General features: G+C 42.6%; 1 protein-coding gene across 1 annotated transcript in view; it reads right to left on the reverse strand.

The window, feature by feature from the left end:
* TRIP11 (thyroid hormone receptor interactor 11) overlaps positions 1 to 20,481 on the reverse strand; it is an 80,343-nt gene that overhangs the window by 20,569 nt on the left and 39,293 nt on the right. Inside the window, exons 11-16 of the mRNA XM_027817845.3 lie at positions 15,980 to 19,012; positions 14,077 to 14,217; positions 11,999 to 12,192; positions 3,697 to 3,860; positions 3,216 to 3,319; positions 2,807 to 2,906 (exon numbers count right to left, since the gene is read on the reverse strand). Of these exons, the coding sequence (XP_027673646.2) occupies positions 2,807 to 2,906; positions 3,216 to 3,319; positions 3,697 to 3,860; positions 11,999 to 12,192; positions 14,077 to 14,217; positions 15,980 to 19,012 (3,736 nt within the window). The remainder of the gene's footprint in view (positions 1 to 2,806; positions 2,907 to 3,215; positions 3,320 to 3,696; positions 3,861 to 11,998; positions 12,193 to 14,076; positions 14,218 to 15,979; positions 19,013 to 20,481) is intronic.

Raw genomic sequence — 20,481 nt, forward strand, 5'->3', positions numbered from 1 at the left:
ATAAAAACACTGGAGTTGATGTAGGTCAAGAATAGGTCTCCATCCTCCCTTCTTCTTGGAGACCACGAAATATTTCAAATAGAATCCTTTTCTCTGATGCCGAGGTGGCATCCCCTCGATAGTCTCTCCCCCATGACGGGAAATAATCTCCTGCAGGAGAGTCCCCTCATGATAATGATCCCTGAAGAGAGATAGGGAACAGGGTTTTGAATGGGCTGGAGAGAGAAATTTAATGGTATAGCTGGGAGGGATAATATCCAGTACCCATCCGTCTGTTGTTATTCTCCAATTATGGGGAAATCGGGCTAGGTGACCACCAAAGTGAACATTGGAATTGGGTGGATATGGCATCAACATCAGTTCACAGCTCCTGAGTGTCCTGTCAAAAATATTTTTTGAGCAGGGGGCGAGGTTGAGTAGATGCAGCTGATGTAGAAGGAGCAGTGAATCTAGATCATTGCATCTTTTGCTGTTTGTAAGATGGCGCATATAAACACTAACAATAAAAGGGTGTGGAAAGGGCATATGTTTATATAGCTGCTTATGAAATCTTCTTTACAGGATTGGTGTATATATAGGGAGCGGAGGGATGCCCTTGGGGTCCTTTAACAAGTGCAAGGAATTATCCATCTTTTCACTGAAAAGGCTCGTTTTGTCAAAGCACAAGTCCTCTGTGGTATTTTGGAATTCTCTAGAGACTCCCAAAGCATGTAGCCATAATTGACAGCACATCACTATGGCAGTTGCCATTCATCTTGATGCTATGTCGGCTGCAACAAGCAAAGAGGTTCTGGCCACCAACTTGCCTTCATCTGTAAGGACTTGAAATTTAGCCTGGTCTTCTTGAGGGAGTTTCTTTTTGAAGTCCAGAAACTTTGAGTAATTTATAAAGTCATACTTGAACAGCAGAACCTGGTAGTCTGATATTCCAAATTGGAGGCTAGTAGATATAAAATACTTTCCACCTGAAAAGGTCTAAGCATTTGGCCTCTTTATCTGCAGGGGTGACCCTGGGGTGATGCTGCCTGGATCTTTCAGTGGCTGCGTGAACAACCAAGGAGCTTGGGTCAGGATGGGTGAAGAAGAACTCTGCTCCCTCTTGGGGGTAGGAGCACATGTCACATATACCATATGGGTCTTGCCGGTTCCAGTATGGCTTCACTGATCAGGAGCACTATTCAACTGAATATCATGGATTGTAGGATATCCAGAAATTTATGCTGTGTCCTGGATCTCATTTAAGGAGATCTGGAACTCCTCTGCCACTCTCCATAGCAGCTCCTGGAACTTTCTATGAACACCTGGAGGAAACAGCGAAGTCTGAGTGACCATCTCACTGTTGGTATTGATGATTCTAGCTCATCCTTTTCCTCTTCCATGGGTTCCAGGTGAGATTCTGACTGACCCCTTGGAGGAGAGGGGTAACATGACTCCTTACTTGTTCGCATGGACTCTGGGTACCAGTAGGGCCAGTAGAAGGGGTCAAAGGTAGGTTGTGGAGGCCCCAAAGGCACTGGGTACTACTGCTCCCAAGAAAGATGTGCTAGGTTGGGTGGATGAGGCTGGCTGCAAGAGACTTTCAATCACCTATCTGGGCTGCTCTCTCTCAGTGGAGGTGATGACGGTTCCTCTGAATCTGCAGCTAGCAAACGGGATGGTGAACTTCTTTCAGAGACCCTTCTTCCTACTGAAGTCAGCATCTCCCTAGTCAGGATGGCCCAGACAATAGGGGAATTTGAAGACCTGGGAGAAGGAAGATATCCTCCAGAGCGGTGTAAGTCTCTACTCTCCTTGAGAATAATGGAGTCTTATCATATAGCACCGTCGGAGTCAGCATGGCTTGAGTCTTAGTGGTTGGTGAATCATTAAAGGGGTGCAGCAGTACTGCTGGTAATGCATCTCCCTTTGAGTGCTCTTCATGGACAACAACGGTTCTGGGTCCTTACAGAGCCCCAGTGCTTAGATTTGGTCAGTGTCTGAACTGGTGCAGAGGTCAGTACCAAAGGAGCTCTGCTCCTATGCATCTTTTGATCATGGCCATGTGGCTTAGGAGGGCCTAAGTTTCTGGGGCCTGGGTCCAGTGACTCTCCCCACTCTGACAGGGCCAGGGAGGGATCCCTCCTTCTTGCAGTGGATTTACAAAGGCATCTGCTTTTATGCTTATGAATGTCCCCATCTCTCATAAGACCACTCAGACGAAGGGTCTTTAGCTTTAGCAGATACTGAACTTAGTGGAGATATGGGCTTCCTTGAGGAAATAAAGGAATCGTTAGCTGGTTGTCACTGATTGACAAGGAGCAAGGACAGGAGACACAGTTTTTGAAGCCTGGTATCCTGGACATAATCTAAATCCTATTCTGGGGAGGCTGGGAGAGTACCGGGGGGCTGGGGGTGGGATTCTAACTAATGGCTAACTAATACTAGCTAGCAGAAACTCTATAAAACCCCACAAAACTTTATGTAATTTTGAATATTTACAGAATGAAGAGAAAGGATGAGTTCTGGATATTGGAGGGTCCGTCCTGGATCATGTGGCAGTAAGAAGGAACTGGAGAGTGGGTTGGTCTGCACTGCCCCTTATGCCTGTGGTTTGAATCACAAGGAGAGCAAGGGAGCAGGTGTAACCAATGCACAAGATTCTTCCAGTCCCAGATGCATGAAGAATGTTTGTATCCCAGAGTGAAATACACATAGGGACCAACACTCAAAGAAGTTACTAGTTCACACCTTTGCTAACTTTTCAGGAGTACCACACCATCTCCTCAATTTTTTGCACACCTTTAAAAAAAAAAATCAACTTGTTTACCTTGTTTCCTAAGGTCCTCAATTTGCTCCTCTTTGAGATCCAACTGCTCAGTCAACCTTGATGCTGCATCCAAAGCAGCATTTGCTTCCTCTAAACTTTCCTGTAAGGAGAGGAAAGTCACTATCAAAATAATCTATTGTGATGACAAAAATAAAATATTTCAGACTCAAAGATTTTAATTACTGTTATTTTAAATACTTGGACTGTAAACATCAGAGGAAAATGGATAAGCAGCACAATTTCATCTTATTAGCTAGCTTGCCCTCCTTTTCTCCTCCCTTCCACTAGTCAAAAATTTTACTGATGACTTATAAACAGTGTTATCTAATATATTCCTGTGTAATAACGTATTTAAAACTCAACAATCAGGATTATTTAATCCAGTAATTTAAAAATCTTCTCAGCCCACCTGTAAAGACTCAACCCTCTCTTCTAGCTTTTCAGCTTTTTTTTTCCATTCTGCAGTCTGTTTTTGGTGTTTTTCTAGTTCCGCTGAATACATGGCTTTCTCCTCTAAAAAAGAAATAAAAAGGGGGGGGAGGGGAGGGGGATAAATAAATAAATTTAAAAAAAATCACACAATCAGTTCACACTTTCTAATCCTCTAGGTTTTGTGATAACAGTCAAACCTTAGGTATGGAAATCCAAATACAGCACCGCTAACAGTGAAATTCTGAACCCACTGAAATCAATGGGATTTTCACCATTGACTTCAATGCGGCCAGAATTTCACCCTAAGTATATTAAAGGTAAAATAGAGATTTTGAAATTAAAATCTACCTGAAGGCAATTGGTGATAGCCAAAATTAAAAACAATGCACCAAACCACACCTATTATACTGACTGAAAATCTTCATTGCAATCTTTTCAAGATTTTTGATGCAACTTACCCTGCTGGAATTGCTCTAGTACCATCTGCAGGTTGGCCAGCGACAGTGCATACTGTTTCACCTGATCCTGTGACATGGTAAGCTGAAGCAAGGTTTCATCTCTCTGCCTGGATACTAGGTTCAGCTGCTCTTGCAAGGATTCCACCTGCAGACTAGCTTGATGGCTTCATCAAAAGAAAATATTTTTTTATATACATATATACATAGACACACACCCATAAAATTCCAGTTATCTGAATTCCCTCTATCCAATAAGCTGATAGTCATCTGAATCCAGAGTGCATTCTCCATGTTAATTAATAGCACTTCCATTTATCCAAAAGTTTGGGATGTCCCCCAGGTCATTCGGATGAATGGGAATGTAGTGTAGTATAGCGTGTCAACTGCTTGTTGAATACAGTAGAACCTCAGAGTTACAAACACCTCAGGAATGGAGGTTGTTCATAACTCTGAAATGTTCATAACTCTGAACAAAATGTTACAGTTGTTCTTCCAAATGTTTACAACTGAACACAGACTTCATAACAACTTTGCAAATTTACTACGCAGAAGAAAAATACTGCTTTCCCTTAATTTTGTCGTAGTTTACATTTAACACAGTACTCTACCACTTTTTTTGGTCTCTGCTGCTACCTGGTTGTGTACTTCTGCTTCCAAATGAGGTGTGTGGCTGACCGGCTTGTAACCTGAGCCCCACTGCCCAGGACTGAAGCTGTTGGGCTTCAGCTTTGGCCCTGGGCAGTGGGCCTCGGGCTTTGGCCCCAGGCCCCTGCAAGTCTAAGCCAGCCCTGGCGACCTGATTAAAACGGGGTCCCGACCCACTTTGGGGTCCCAACCCACAGTTTGCGAACTGCTGTTCTACTGTATCTATTTTCTTCCTTTATTATTCATGACTGAAGATATTTTCACAGAAATAGCATTCTGGTCTCAAAGGCCCAATCTCTTTCCCACTGAAATCAACGGGTGTCTTTCCATCAGATTTCATGTGAGTTATTAGTGTCACAGAGTTCATTTGATCTTGTTCCTTATTCTCCATTTGACGTCACATTCCTCTATTCATTACAATCAGAAGATTATCAATTTGATTCATTACTGTGTTACTCCCATTTTATGCTAGGACTAAAACTTTTGGGAAATAACTAGAGCTGGCTATTTGAAGTTTTCTATGAAAAATTTGGAAAAACATTTTGCTGAAGACAGGCATATAACTTCTTTCAGTCATTACCAACAGTTCTAGAAAGAAGCAGCAGAAAATTTTTTGCAAAGACCCTGTTTTTGTGCTAACACCATTTATAGTGATGACTGAGGTAACAGCAAAACAATAAATTGTACAAGAGACTTGTTTATAAACAAGATGTCGCAAAAATTTGTACTTAAGCTAAGCATTTTTTAAGTTTAACAACATTTGGACACAGTTTCCGCCCTTGCTGTTTATTAAACTAATCATTCATGAACACTAATCCCCATTTTCCAAATTTATTTTAAAACAAGAAGGTATGGGAATATATCAGACAGGAAGAACACCCATCCATAGCCCTGACCACTTGTTTATTTGTTTGGTCAGCTAGAATTAGACAGGAAAGCAAATTTTTATATTTTTAAAATAAGACAGACATTCTTTTATGTTAGATTACATTAACATATGAGTTTTAAGACAATCACGGGATAATTTTACATCTCTGAATCTGGTACAAAGATAGTCATACTTTAACAGCAAGAGTAGGACAGGTATTAAAGCAGCGGATCTCAACTATTTACCACTGTGTCCACAAATGCAGCTCTCTTATGTGGGCCACATCCACACAATATATATATCACCCTGCCTGTTGTGGCTGCCTCGTCAGGCACACGTCCCTCGATGCCTGTTCCCAGACAATCAGGGGTAGGGGTGATCTCATGCACTGAGCCATGGGTGTCCCTACCAGGGAAGCTGCCCACAGGACAAATTTCCACCCCACACCAGCTCTACCTCCAGAGACGGGACTTACAGGGCAGCCTCCTACTCTGGCTGTGAGCTCCGGGTCCAGAGATGGCCAGCAGGGAATGAGCAGGTGGGCTCTTTGCTCCAGGCAGCCCAGGACATGCTCCAGCCTGGAGCATGTGCATCCCCCCCAAGAAGCGACATGTAGCTGTGGCTGGGGGCACGTGCTCCCCCCATTTCTCCATACGTCTCTGGCCCAGAAGCAAGGAGGCAGCACTCCCCCTGGCTGCAGCACTGTCAGTCATCCCCTTCTCTACCCCCTGTCCCATCCCCTCCCCATTCTCTATCTTCTCCACACTGTCCCCTGCCCCATTACCCTCCCCCCTGCCCTATTCTCCCATCACTCTTCCTTCCCCACTGCCTCTTCCCTCCCACCCCAACCCCTTGTCCTGCCCCACCCCACAGGCACTCACCATTGTACAGAAAAAAGGACTCAGCATACACAGAAGGCAACAATGGGCACTAGACCCAGGAGGCAGCATCCTGGAGCTGCCAGCCCCTGAGCAAGCCTCCTCCCTCCCCAACAGGCTGAGAAGTGCAAGCCCTGCTTGGCGCTCAGAGAAATTGAGTGGGGGGAGAGAACTTGTGGCTGGTGCGGATTGATGACCCAGCACCTCCCCCCGCCCTTGGTAACCAGATTTTTAATGTTTGGTCAACAATGCTGACCGGACACCTGGCAGTGTGTTCCTGCAGCGCGGGGAGATGGGAGGGAGGAAGCAGCAGGTTGCCGGTTGGCTGCTGGTTAAGTTCCTCCCCTGCCACAGGGGGCTGCTTCACCTGCCCTGCTGGCAGGAGGCTGTGGTGCAGTCTCTCCCTCAGGCGGCACGCCCACTGCAGGGACCAGAATTTTTCGGCAAAGTGAATTTTTTTAAGCACACAGCACCCAATAAAGGGCCCTGCTGACCCGCCACCCCCTCAGTTCCTTCTTGCCAGATGCTCTGACAGAGAGGTAGGAGGATTGGAAATTTGGAATGGACATGAACACCACATCTCGAAGAACAACAGTTACGAGAAGGTGAGTAACCGTTCTTTCTTCGAATGCTTGTTCATGTCAAATCCAATCAGGTGACTCACAAGCCCAAGTTCAAGAGGTGGAGTTGGAGTCGTCCACTGATTGGAGCACTGCTCTTCCAAAGGCTGCATCGTCTCTGGCCTGCTGGGATGATTTCATAGCGGGTGATGAAAGGGTATGTGGAGGACCACGTCGCTGCTCTGCAGATTTCCTGGGTGGGAACCTGCACCAGGAACGCCGTTGAAGAGGCCTGAGCCCTGGTGGAGTGCGCAGTGATCGAAGGAGCAGGCACCCCTGCCAGGCTATAGCACTCACAGATGAAGGACGTGATCCATGACTAAATCCGTTAAGAAGAGACAGGAATATCTTTCATTCTGTCTACCACTGCCATGAATAACTGGATGGACTTTCGGAACGGACATCCAATGAGTGAAGCGTTTGCTTCCTGACGCTTGAGTGCGGCTTAGGGTAGAAAACAGGGAGGAAGATGTCCTAGTTGATGTGAAAATGGGAGACAACTTTTGGGAGAAAAGCCGGGTGAGGTCTGAGCTGAACCTTGTCCTTATGGATACAGTGTACAGGGGGCTCTAATGTTAGGGCCCTGAGCTCTCACATCCTCCTAGCCGAGGTTATCGCTGCCAGAAACGCCACCTTGTATGAGAGAGAGAGCAGGGAGCACATCACCAAAGGCTCAAATGGTGACCCCACAAGTCTGGATAGGACCAAACTGAGGTCCCAAGCTGGGACAAGCTGTCAGACCTGCAGATATAGCCTATTGAGACCTTTAAGGAAACAGCTGATCAATGAGTTGGCAAAAGACCAAGAGTCCCTCTGCGCCTGGGTGGAAAACAGAGATGGCAGCCAAATGAACCCTTACTGACGACATAGACAGCCCCTGCTGCTTGAGGTGGAGAAGACAGTCCAGTATTAGTGGCACTGAGGTGAGCGTTGGAGACAAATAGTGCTGCGCTGACCACACTGAAAATCTCTTCCACTTGGCAAGGTAGGTAGCTCTTGTGGAGGGTTTCCTGCTGCCAAGGAGAACTTGTCTGACTTGATCAGAGTAAGCAAGTTCCACTGGGTTCAGCCATGGAGCTTCCATGCCATGAGGTGAAGCGACTAGAGGTTCGGATGCTGGAGACAGCTGTGATCCTGAGTTAGTAAGTCTGGGAAGAGCGGCAAGGTGACTGGAGCGTTCACGGACATTTCCAGGAGTTATGTGTACCAGGGCTGGTGGGGCCAGGCTGGAGCTATCAATATCATTGATACATCTTCCCTCCATATCTTGAGGAGCACCTTGTGAATGAGAGGGATGGGTGGGAACGTGTATAGGAGATGGCCTCCCCATAGGAGGAGGAATGCATCCATGATGGAGCCTGGGCTGTGATTCAGGAAGGAACAAAACTGCTGACACTTCCTGTTGCATCGCATGGCGAAAAGATCTATCTGGGGAAAGACCCACTGATGGAAGATTGAGTTCACGACGTCCAGGCAATGGGACCACTCATGGCTGTGGAACGACCTGCTGAGATGGTCCGCCAACTCATTTTGTACTCCAGGGAGGTACGATGCTTGCAGGTGTATTGAGTGTTCTACACAGAAGTCCCACAACAAGAGGGCTTCCTGGCACATGGGAGAGGAGCGTGCACCCCCTTTTTTGTTGATATCAAACATCGCCATGGTGTTATCTGTCATGACTGATACACATCTCCCTGTTAGGTGGGCTCAGAAAGTCTGGCATGCCAGGCGTACCGCTCTCAGCTCTCTAACATTGATGTGTACAGTGAGATCCGCCTGAGACCAGAGGCCTTGTGTTCTGAGGTCTCCCAAATGGGCCCTCCAGCCCAAGTCTGACGTGTCTGTCACTAGCAAGAGGGATGGCTGAGGGCTGGCGAAGGGGACGCCTCCACATACTACCTGTGGGTTGAGCCACCACAGGAGGGAGTTGAGTACCGGGCGAGGCAGGGTTACAATTCTGTCCAAACTGTCCCGGGCTGGATGATACACTGACCCTAGCCATGACTGAAGAGGTCAAAGTCTGAGTCTCATAGATATTAAGGTCAGAAGGGACCAATAAGATCATCTAGTCTGACCTCCTGCACAATGCAGGCCACCGAATCTCACCCACCCACTCCTGTAATAAACCTCTCATCTATGTCTGAGCTATTGAAGTCCTCAAATCATGGTTTAAAGACTTCAAGGTGCAGAGAATCCTCCAGCAAGTGACCTGTGCCCCATGCTGCAGAGAAAGGCATACCAGTCTCCTGGATCCAGTGAAGGGATGATGGAGGCCAAAGAGACCATGCGGAATTTAAGTTTCTTCATGAACTTGTTGAGTTCTCGCAGATCTAAGATGGGCCTGAGCCCTCCTTTGGCTTTCGGTATTAGGAAATACCAGGAATAGAAGCCCTTGCCCTTCTGATCCCGAGGAACCTCTTCCACTGCCCCTAGTGAAAGGAGCTGCTCGTGAGAGGGGTCCCTGAAGGAGGACAGGGAAGAGGGGGTGGAAGGGCGGGAGGGCACAGAATTGGATGGAGTATCCCCTCTCTATCGTGCAGAGCACCCAGTGGTCCAAAATGATATGGGACCATGCACGGTAGAAAGGGGATAGTTGGGACGAAAAGGTAAGGCGGGGTAGATCCAGTTCTTGATCTGGTACGCCGTGCTCTTGCGTGCCGTCAGAAGGCTTGTTTCTGGCCCACAGAAGGCTTGGTCTGGCCAGAGCCCTGGCCTGAGGACGGGTGCGGCCTCTTCCTGCCACTCCTATTCCTCCTCCAGGAACAGTCTTGTTGGTTTTGCTAGTAAAACCGCAGAGGAGGTTGTGGCCTGAAATGCCTATGTTGTGTATACCCAGGGACTTGATAGTAGCCCTTGAGTCTTTTAAACTGTCCAGTCTTCTGTCTTTTCAGAAAACAATGCCTGACCTTCAAAAGGGTAGTCTGGATGGTCTGTTGGACTTTGTGAGGTAGTCCAGAGAGGTGGAGCCACTGTACAGGCGGCTGCATCCGCGCCATAAAGAGCCGCCTGCAAGGAGGCCCTAGAAATGAGTTTGCCTTCGTCCATCAAGGCATTAAATTCAGATCAGGAGTCTGGTGGTAACAGCTTGGCAAACTTGGCCATCACTTCACAGGTATTAAAGGAATATCTGCTAATGATGGCCTGTTGGTTTTCAATCAGGAGCTGCAAACCACCCGTGGAGTATACTTGAATAAGCTTTTTGGCCTCCTGGTTTTTAGGGAAGGGTCCCTGGAACCCCTGGCACTCTTTGGTTCACAGTATCCACCACCAGGGAATCGGGTGGAGGGTGAGCATGCAAGTACTTGTACCTCTTTGAGAGGACAAAATAGCATCTTTCATTCCTCCCTCTTGTTGGGGGCAAGGAGGCCGGGGTCTGCCACAAAGTTTTCATGGTTTCACTTATAGTTTTAATAAGTGGCAGCACGATACACAAAGGTCCAGAGGGGGTGAGACTGTCCACCATGGGATCCGAATCCTCTACCATTTCCTCTGCCTGGATCCCCAGGTTCTGGGCCGCCCTGTGCAACAACTGTGGCAGGACCCTACTATCCTCCAAGGCTGGGGCCGTTGACATGCCCACAACAGCCTCATCTGGGGAGGACGAAAACACCAGCCCATGGCCCAGGTCATCGCTTGCGGTGCCAAGAGGGTCGCAGTGCTTGTGGGGCTGGCGTGCCGAGGCTGCTGGTGATGAGCTCAAAGTGGCAGGCGCTGGCGCAGGAGTCGTCACCGGAGATGGACCTCGTGCCAGTTGCTGGAAAGAGGCAATGGATGCTGACACGATCAACACTGATCTGGATCTTGACGCCTGGTTCTGACCCTGGGCCTGATTGTAAGCCCAGGGAGTTCAAAAGGGCCACTGAGTTGGTGGTTTCCGTAGAGGTGGCCATGGTGACTGAGGAGGCTGGCGGTGTCGCCTAGATCTAGACCTCCTGCCACTGGACCTATCTGAATGATAGGATTCCACCTTGGACTCAGAGGTCTCCAAAAAAGACGACCACGGAGGAGCGGTATTGAGTAATGCTGAAGAGCAGTGCTGAGCCTCTGGGAACTGATACGGTTCCCCCATGTGGGCGGCCGGTGGCAGAGAGTGGCGTACCAGAGATGGGGAGCAGCGTGACATCATCGCTGGCTTTCCCCTACATGGAATAGGCGGACTGGCTACCAGCAGTGCCTTGTCCCTCCTTGGAGAAGGCGGAGCCATCAGGCGAATAAGGTCCTGTGCCAGATCAAAAGTCTCCGGAGTGGAGGGGAGTTGAATGTCCTAGCCATGACGGTCCAGAGAGCGGTAGTGGGATGGACTTGACTGGACCCCTTTTGGCGCAGGAATTGACGAGCCCTTGGGAGCTGCCGGGCCCGAAGTAGGCTGGGTGGGCTGAGGTCTCCCTGCTGCTGTCTCTTTAGGCTTAGGAGGGGAAGAGTGCCCTCCCTCCTGCCTCTTTGTCTTCTGGGGCACTGGGGATACAGATCAGCACGTACCAGAAGTCTTATGTTCGGTGACGTGTCAGTGCTGGGAGTCCGTAGTCTCCTTTCTAGAAACTGACTCATGCGCCATCGGCGCTGTTGCGCTGCACACGGAGGCAACGGTGCTTGGCATGGGCTCCGCCAACCCAGGGTTGGATTGCAGGCAGAGGGCTGCCTCCATGAGAATAAGTCTGAGTCTCTGCTTGCAATCCTTAAGGGTCCTCAGCTGAAACCCTTTACAAATGCGGCACTTGTCCTTTTGGTGACTCTTGCCAAGGCACTTCAAACAAGAAGTGTGTGGGTCACTTTTTCGCATCAACTTTCCGCAAACTTAACAGAGTTTGAACCCCCGGCAACCAAGGCATGCCCCAGTGGCGGGGGAGAAGTGGGGATGGGGGGCAGAGAAGCCCCACAATGAAAACTTAACCTATTAATGCTGCTACTACTACTACTATTACCTTAAGACGAAAACTATTAACTATACGCAAAATACAATGGGACACTGCTAAAGGCGCTTGCAGAAGCTAGCCGTCACTGGCAGGAAGAAGGAACTGGGGGGGTGGCGGGTTGGCAGGGCCCAGGCCAACCCTACAGATGCTGCTAGGGAAAAAAATCTTCCGGCTGCCATGTACGCAGCGCGCACACACCTGACTGGAATTGACATGAACAAGCACTTGAAGAATATCAATATTTCACGTCTTGATTTTACTCAGTGCTTAGCACATCTACACTCTTTAAAGCTAATAAAAAAAAAATCACATCACCATCACTCTAGAATACTACAACTACTCAATGAAATGCTAATGCTGGATGGAGGCAAGTATTACCTGGCATGTTCCACTGCAGTAGAAGAGGATACTAGTTTTTCCTCCAAAACCATGACCTTCTTTCTTAGCTTGGTCTCTCGGTCCTCCGCAGCTAAGGCTTCCTGTGTATAGGAGTCCTCCATTTCTAAGAGGTGATTGCGCAACCTCTCCAGTTCCTGGTTTAGACGCTGCTCCTTATCACGTAAATGCTGCACCTGGGTAAATATATTTTACGTTCAATGACACATACTTCTTTGTGCATGATACCATAAGCAAATCAAATTATTTCCTTTGATTTATATTTAGGGCTGTCAAAGGATTAAAAAAATAATCGCATTTAACAGTGAGATAAAAAAATAGTCATGATTAGTCGCAGTTTTGATCACACTGTTAAACAATAGAACAACCATTTAAATTATAAATATGTTTGGATGTTTTTCTACATTTTCCAATATAGTGATTTCAATTACAATACAGCATACAAACTGTACAGTGCTCACTTTATATTATTTTTTATTATAAATATTTGCATTGTGAAAAAAATAGTATTTTTCAATTCACCTGTAATGCAATCTCTTATCGTGAAAGTACAATGTACACATGTAGAATTTTTTTTTTACGTAACTGCACAAAACAATATAAATCTTTAGAGCCTACGAGTCCACTCAGGCCTACTTTTTGTTCAGCCAATCGCTAAGACAAACAAGTTTGTTTACATTTATGGGAGATAATGCTGCCCGCTTCTTATTTATAATGTCACCTGAAAGTGAGAACAGGCGGGTTCTGCTTCATAACGACCCAAAGCAGTGTGGACCAATGCACCTTCATTTTCATCATCAGAGTCAGATGCCACCACAGAAGGCTGATTTTCATTTTTGGTGATTCGGGTTCTGTAGTTTCCACATCAGAGCGTTGCTCTTTTAAGACTTCTGGCAGCATGTTCCCCACCTTGTCCCTTTCAGATTTTGGAAGGCACTTCAGATTCTTAAACCTTGGGTCAAGTGCTGTAGCTATCTTTAGAAATCTCATATTGGTATCTTCTTTGCATTTTGTCAAGTCTGCAGTGAAAGTGTTCTTAAATCGAACAACATATGTTGGGTCATCATCCAAAACTGCCAGAACGTGAAATATATGGTGGAATGCGATACCACAAAGCAGGAGACATAAAATTCTCCCCCAAGGTGTTCAGTCATAAATTTAACGAACGCATTCTTTTTTCAATAAGCGTTATCAGCATGAAAGCATGGCCTCTGGAGTGATGACTGAAACATGAAGGGGAACACAAATGTTTAGCATAACTGGCACATAAATACTTTGCAAGGCGGCTAAAACAGTGCCATGCGAACATCTGTTCTCATTTTCAGGTGACACTGTAAGTAAGAAGCAGGCAGAATTATCTCCTGTAATGTAAACAAACTTGTCTGCCTTAGCAATTAGCTAAACAAGTAGGAGGACTGAGTGAACTTGTAGGCTATAAAGTTTTACATTGTTTTGTTTTTGAATGTAGTTATGTAAAAAGAATTCTACATTTGTACGTTGCACTTCCACGATAAAGAGATTGCCCTACAGTACTTGAATGAGGTAAACTGAAAAATACTATCTTTTGGGAGTTTTTTTAGAGAGCAAATATTTGTAATCAAAAATATTAATATAAAGTGAGCACTGTACAATTTGTATTCTGTGTTGTAATTGAAATCAGTGTATTTGAAAATGTTGAAATACTTCCAAAATATTTATAATAAATTTAAATTGGTATTCTATTATTGTTTAACAGTATGATTAATACGGCTATTAATCACGACTTTTTTAAATTTAGTTAATTTGTTTTCATAGAAACATAGAATATCAGGGTTGGAAGGGACCTTAGGAGGTCATCTAGTCCAGCCCCCTGGTCAAAGCAGGACCAATCCCCAACTGGGTTTTGTGTTAATCACTTGAGTTAAGTTCAATTAATGGACAGCCCTAATTATATTGCATAGATATACATTTTAGATGCCTTTTTTGGTACTTATCGAAGATCATTCTTAAGGCAAGGTAAATTCTCTGATTTTTCTTATTCACTCACCCTTTTTGTGCTCTAGTCTTGTTTAATGTCATACCTCATTCTGTAGGGCACTGCTCTCCATTTGTTTCTGTTTGAGTGCTAACATGACTTGGTCTCTTTCTTGCTGAAAAGAAACAGCTTTTTCTTGCATTGACTTAACTTCATTTAACAGATGATTCAACTCCCCCATCTTGCCCTTTGGAAGAAGGACATACAATTAAAGAAAGGTTGGAAATGTATAAAAACTTGGAGGAATATATACTTAACACACTAAACAAGTCTATTATTACTATTTATTAGGCATTTCTGCACAAACATGCTAGACATTGTATAAAAGGAGGCACAGTTTCTGTCCCAAAGAACTTGCACTCCAAAAACAGATGAAATAGACAGACCTATATGGAAGAAGAGGGTGCTTACTGCACAGAAGATCCTTTGAAGAAACAGTTGTCTGTTTTGCAATGATTTTATTGGCATATTGTCTGATAGATTAAAAACTGTTTCTAAAGTCATCCTACACAAATACAATGTATTCACTAACTGCAGTCAAATAGAAATCTAGCACCCTTCCATTTCAGACATGTGTACTTCAAAATGGCAATTCCCCTAAACACAATTTCTGAAGCTATACTTCCTGTTAAGATAGCTATTTCTAAGTGATTTGAATCTTCTTTAGGCATGTGGTTTATGTTATTATTTATGTTATTTGTTTATGATAGCTATATAAAAATAAACACATTCCAAAAGGTATAAAGTCAGATGAGTAGAAATGAAATAAAAAAACCAAACAGTGGCTACTAATGTTTTTAGGCACACTATGAACTTTCAGTAATAAAATGATTACGTAAAAAATGGAATCTTCCATCTACAGAGATCTGCCCTCTGCATGTATTCAAAATCATATCAGTTGTCTTTAACAAAAACACTAGAAACTTCTTTTTATTTAGTTACTACTCTTATTAGCTCTGCACATCCAACATAGCTAAGAGAGAGCTATACTATCTCGTGCAACATCAAACAAGTTGTTTCCTAAGTTCCAGTCAGTTATATTTGTGAAACCCCATTGAAAACATTTGGGTTGCACTGGTGACACCAAGAGGTCTAATTTAGTCTGCATGACTTTTATTACTGAGGATTATGCAAGAAATGGAAAGAAACAAGTTTGACTCTTAAGAGCCCAGGCTGAGTTTGCAGGGCTGGCCATTAAAAAAAAAAAAAAACACACATTTTTTTATTTGTAACTGTATTTGATATGAAGTGATCAAGAGTAAACATGAAACCCCACAATGACATTTTATAATTTTTACATAACCAATCTATTTTAAAATCACTGAAGTGCCTTATTGCAATTTCATAGTATTTAGTTACAATAGTACAGAGTAAGAAACTTGGACTGGCAGAGTACTTCACAGGTATCTGAAGATGTCATGGATTAAAAAAACACACACACACAAAATTTTAACTGCCATTAACATTATGCCATAAAGATTAAATTACTTTTTATGAAATTCAAACACATTTTTAAAATCTATGAAAATGTTCTTTTTCAGAGAAATGGTGCTCTACATTCTATTTGGTAGATACAAAATGCTCTAACTGATGCATAAATATATTATTGTAACTAAACTAAATATATTATCGTAACTAAACTATGTCAGGTCACTTTGCAGTGGTTTATTTAAACATTACTCTTATTAACAGTAATACTTATAACCTTTGAAGACAAATATAGGTTTCTAAGAGATCCTGAACAGAACAGAATCTTGCAGTAAGATCACTCAAAACTTTGAAATTCATTCACTTCTGCAAGGTTTCATTCAGTAAATGAGAAGCTGCTTTCAGGCAAATACCTTCAGATTATATTTGTGAGAATTCCATCACATGTATGATTTTAAAAGTTTGTACTTTCTTCCTTAAATATTTATAACTAATAGAACAAATAAAAATTCCTCACATACCTGTTCTTTTTCCTTCAATAGTTTTTCAAAGGCAAGAGCTTTTTCTTTCATTGAGTGGGATTCAAATTCTCTTTCTTTCAGCATCATTGAAAACTGCATGTTAGTCTCCTGTAATGCCCGGAATTCGGTTTCTTTCTCCCTGCACCTTGCTACTATTTTTTCGTTTTCTTCTTTCAGCTTACAGATGTCCATTTCTAAAATTAGATTTCTTTCTTTAAGATTAGTGACAGCTTGTTTTAAAAGCTCATTTTCATTTTCTTTGTTACTAAGATTTTCACTTACAGAAAGTAACTGATCACTTTTAGATTTAATCAAGAGGTCTTTTTCCCTAAGTGACTTCTGGAAAACATCACATTTTCCCTTTATCTGCTTCATCTCGGGATCAGTGTCCTTTTGTCCCTTTCTTTCTAACTCCGATGTTGCAGCCATAGAATCAGACAATCTTTGATTATTTTCCTTAAGAGTTCTGATAGTCACATCTTTTTCTTGTAGCATTTTTTTAAGCTGCTCCAATTCCTGTTGAAGGAGTTTGGACGCATCACTGACTACTTCAGGAGGAGTACTGCTTGGAATATCTGATGCTTGTGAAACTGAAGAAGTCATCAGCAGCGGTGGTGCTACCATATCAAGTTTTCCCAGAAGAAGGTCCTTGGTATTATGAAGCTGTCCTATTCTATGCTGAACTTGTGCTAACTCCTGACTAAAACTTTTCATTTTTTTCTCATTCTGCTCATAACTCTGGATCAAGCCATTATAATCCATCTGTAATTTAGAATTGTTATCACTGTCAACTGAAATTTGTGCCTGAAGCTTGTGTAGCTCCTCTTGGAGATGAGCTGACTCATGCTGCATGTTCTGGACTGTAGTCATTACTTGTTGCTTCCACTCTTCCATCTTCTTTACTTGTTGCTTTAATTTATCACGCTCTTGTAAAAGCTCCTCAAACTGATTACTGTTAACACCTCCTGACCCACTGTCAGTACCTATGTTGGATGTCTGTAGGACAGTCAATAAGGTTTGGCATTTTTGACTCAAGGCATCTATTTCAATATCTTTCTCTCGAATGATACGGGACAAATTCTGAACAGTCTCTCTAAACATATCTTGGCTGCTACTTTCAAACCGATTAGATAATTTTTGGTTCTCTTCTTGTAACTTCATCAGAGCTGCTTCCTTAGTTGCTACCATATCCATGATTTTATGGTACTCTGTTTTTAACTGACTGTTTTCTCTAGTTTTTTCACTCAAAACTGCCAGCACCTGTTCTCTTTCCATGGCATAGGCTTGAAGTTGCTGTTGAAGGTACAGAACATCCTGTCTATATGATGAAGAGGAAACATTTGCATGGAGAGCTTGTATCTCTAAGTCTTTCTCTTGGATGATCTGAGTGAGTTTACCAACTTGATCTTTAGACAAGTGATCAATTTGTTGAGTTAAAAAGACATTCTTTTCATTCAGAAGCTTAATCTCCCTCTCTCTCTCTTTGATACCTTTTACTAGTCTTTCAATTTCAGACTTAGACAAGTCATGTTTTTCATTACCATTTTCTCCATTAAGTGACTGGGCTTTGGTTTCTTGAAAGAGATCAGAGGAGTCTGTCTGAAAGACGTGCCTCTCATTGTGCAACTGAGTTTTAATTTGTTCAATTGTCTTCTGCAAACTTTTAATTTCCTCATCTTTCTCCAAGAAAAGCTTTTCATGTGTGACATTCATTTGCTCATACTGAAATTTAGACTCACCTATTTCCCTTTTATGCTCCTGCAAAGACTGTTGAAGTTGCACAGTCTTCTGACTCTGATCTTCAATTGTTTTTTTGTGAAGTTTTATTTCCTCTTCAAGATTATTCTTTATTACGTGTAACTGTGTTATCTCAGTTTCAAGTTCAGTAATAATATCTAGTGTTTTAGGCTCAGCCACAGGTGGAGATCTGCTTTGCTGGTCCTTTAGTCTTTCAATCTCTTCTTTCAGATGATTGTTTTCTTCTTTCATGGCTGCAAGGCTTTTGTCCTTTTCTTCTAAATTTTGTCTTAAAATCTCATGCTTTTTGGAATCCTTAACGTATTCCTCAAGTTCCTGTTGCAACTCTAGAGCTCTATTTTTAAATTTTTCAACAAACACCTCTTTCTCTTTTATGAGTTCTGTCAACTGCTTTTGTCCTCCTAAGCTAGTTGTCAGCATCTCTTTAGTTTCTTCATGGTCTGCTTCCATCTGCTCAATGTTCCTTTTGAGTTCTGCTATCTCAAAGTCCCTTTCTTGATTGCATTTCACTAGACGCTCATGTTCAAGCTGTAATGCAGTGGTGTTCATGTTACGTGCATTTGACAGGTCCTCAATGGTTTGTTCATATTTTTTTGCTTGTTCCAATAGCTGCGTTTTGGTCTGGCTTAATTCAGTTTCCAACCGTCCTTTTTCCATTTTCAAAGCCTCCAACATAGTATCTTTTTCCAGGGAAACCTTATTTTTCTCAGCAAAGGCTTCATGCAACTGCTGTTTTAGTTCTTCACAGACTGTCAGCAGCTTTCCATTTTCTATTTTAAGATCACAAACTGATTTCTCCAAATTTTGATTTAGTTGTTTATTTTCTGAAATGTCTTCATTTAGTTTTGCAATTTCTGCTTCTCTTTCTTTAAGTGAAAGATCTTGATAGTTACTGTTAGATTCTTGATTCATTATCTTTGTTAACTCGTTCTGGGAAACAGAAAGTTCCTCCTCTTTTTGTTTCAGATTTTGCTTCAATTCTGCAATTTCCTTTTTATTATTCAAATTACAATCTTGGGATTTCTTTAGTTGTTCTTGTAAATCCTTAATGTTATGCTGAAGCTGCTGATTACTCATATGCAAATCATTAAGTGCAAATGTACAGTGGTTCATTTTTAATTTCTGGGTTTCTAGTTCCTTACTCATTTCCATCTTCTCAGCTTCTACTTCAGACACTTTCCTTCTTTCAAAATTTATGTCAAGTTTCAGCTGGTTGATGGTACTATCAGGTTCTGTATGCTGTTTTGATAGCTGCTCTTTCAGGGTAATCATATGCTAAAACAAACAGAAACAAGCATTCATCAGGATAAAAACAGAGCTCTCATTCATTTAATCATCTGGATAACAAAAGAATGTAAAGGATTTTTTTTTTTTTTTTTTTTTTTTTAAAGAAGGTGACTGAGCAGTCATTTTCAAATTATTAAAAATATATTCCATCAAACCTACAGAATCACTCTCCAAAACAATAAGTTAAATGTAAAAGTCAAAAATGTCCAAGATTTCTCAGGATAATTAAATTGGCATAAATAAACATCCATTTTAGCTGTGAACTTCCAAATATTTTGAGCTATTATTTAGAACTAGTGAGGCATTAAATCAAGTCACAAATAAGTAAATGTAATTAATGTTCATTCACATGAATACATAAATATGAATTAGCACAGAGTCTGTAACACATGCAAGAAGTGTTTATATTTGAAAACTTGATAAATTGATATAGCATGCCTGCCTAATATAGACCATATCAGAATATTTGGGACTCAAACAGAGGTTAATCATGTTATTAGAAACTATAGGAATATTTCTTCCATTTCAGTCTTTATTAAAAAGCCTATGGAAAATATGGAACATTTAAGACTACTGTATTTTAAAATCATGGTCAAAACACAATGACTTTAGCACACAACAGCAACAACAAATTTCTTGAATATTCACTTTTCAATAGACAGCTCTGTTTCAGAACATTTTTATGTTAAAAAATCCAATAATTAACAAAACATACTGTCCTTTTATGGACTTGCTTGAGTGCCCCTAAGAGGGGTCAGTGCTTTCCAAAAGCAGACTGCATAAGGTTTTCAGATATACCGTAATAATTCTATCAAACCACTGGAGTTCAAGTGATGTTCTGGAAGGAAAGAGCATATTACATTTAAAAGAGAACCTATTTTGATCTACAAGATAGCTTAAGCCATGAAGTCTTAACATCAAAGAAACCCCAGGTGTATATAAGATTTGGTTAAGACAAAGAAAAACTTTTTTCAACTAGGTCAAATGAACATTTGGAACTTTAAAATTCTTAACACAGCAGTAACAAAATACAATTGAAAATTTGACAGACAGCTCATTTATTATAGGCCGCACAGTGATGCATACCGTTAAGTTGCCCGACACTTTCCATGATAAGACTTTGTTTTCAATTAATTTTGCCAAACCAACCATTTAGGCTGAAATTTCCCATGCCAGGTGCCCAAGGCTGATGTTTTGGGGACAGTTTCAATTAAAATGCTTCAGCCATTTTTGAGAATGAGATTAGTGAAACACACACTTTTGCCCGCATTAAAAAACTCTTTACAATAGTTTCAATTAGCATCTCTAGCACCTCCATACGCTGGAGCAGGGACTTGAAATTTTGTAGTGGGGGAATGGGATGGGGGGGGGGGGGGAGTCTCTCCCACTAACACTAGTGATGTGCTTTTGTTGTCCCTGAGAAAATTCATCCAAATTTGGCAAAGTTCTAATCCTTT

This window comes from Chelonia mydas, chromosome 6 (assembly GCF_015237465.2).
Source record: "Chelonia mydas isolate rCheMyd1 chromosome 6, rCheMyd1.pri.v2, whole genome shotgun sequence".
NCBI classification, from domain to species: Eukaryota; Metazoa; Chordata; order Testudines; family Cheloniidae; genus Chelonia; species Chelonia mydas.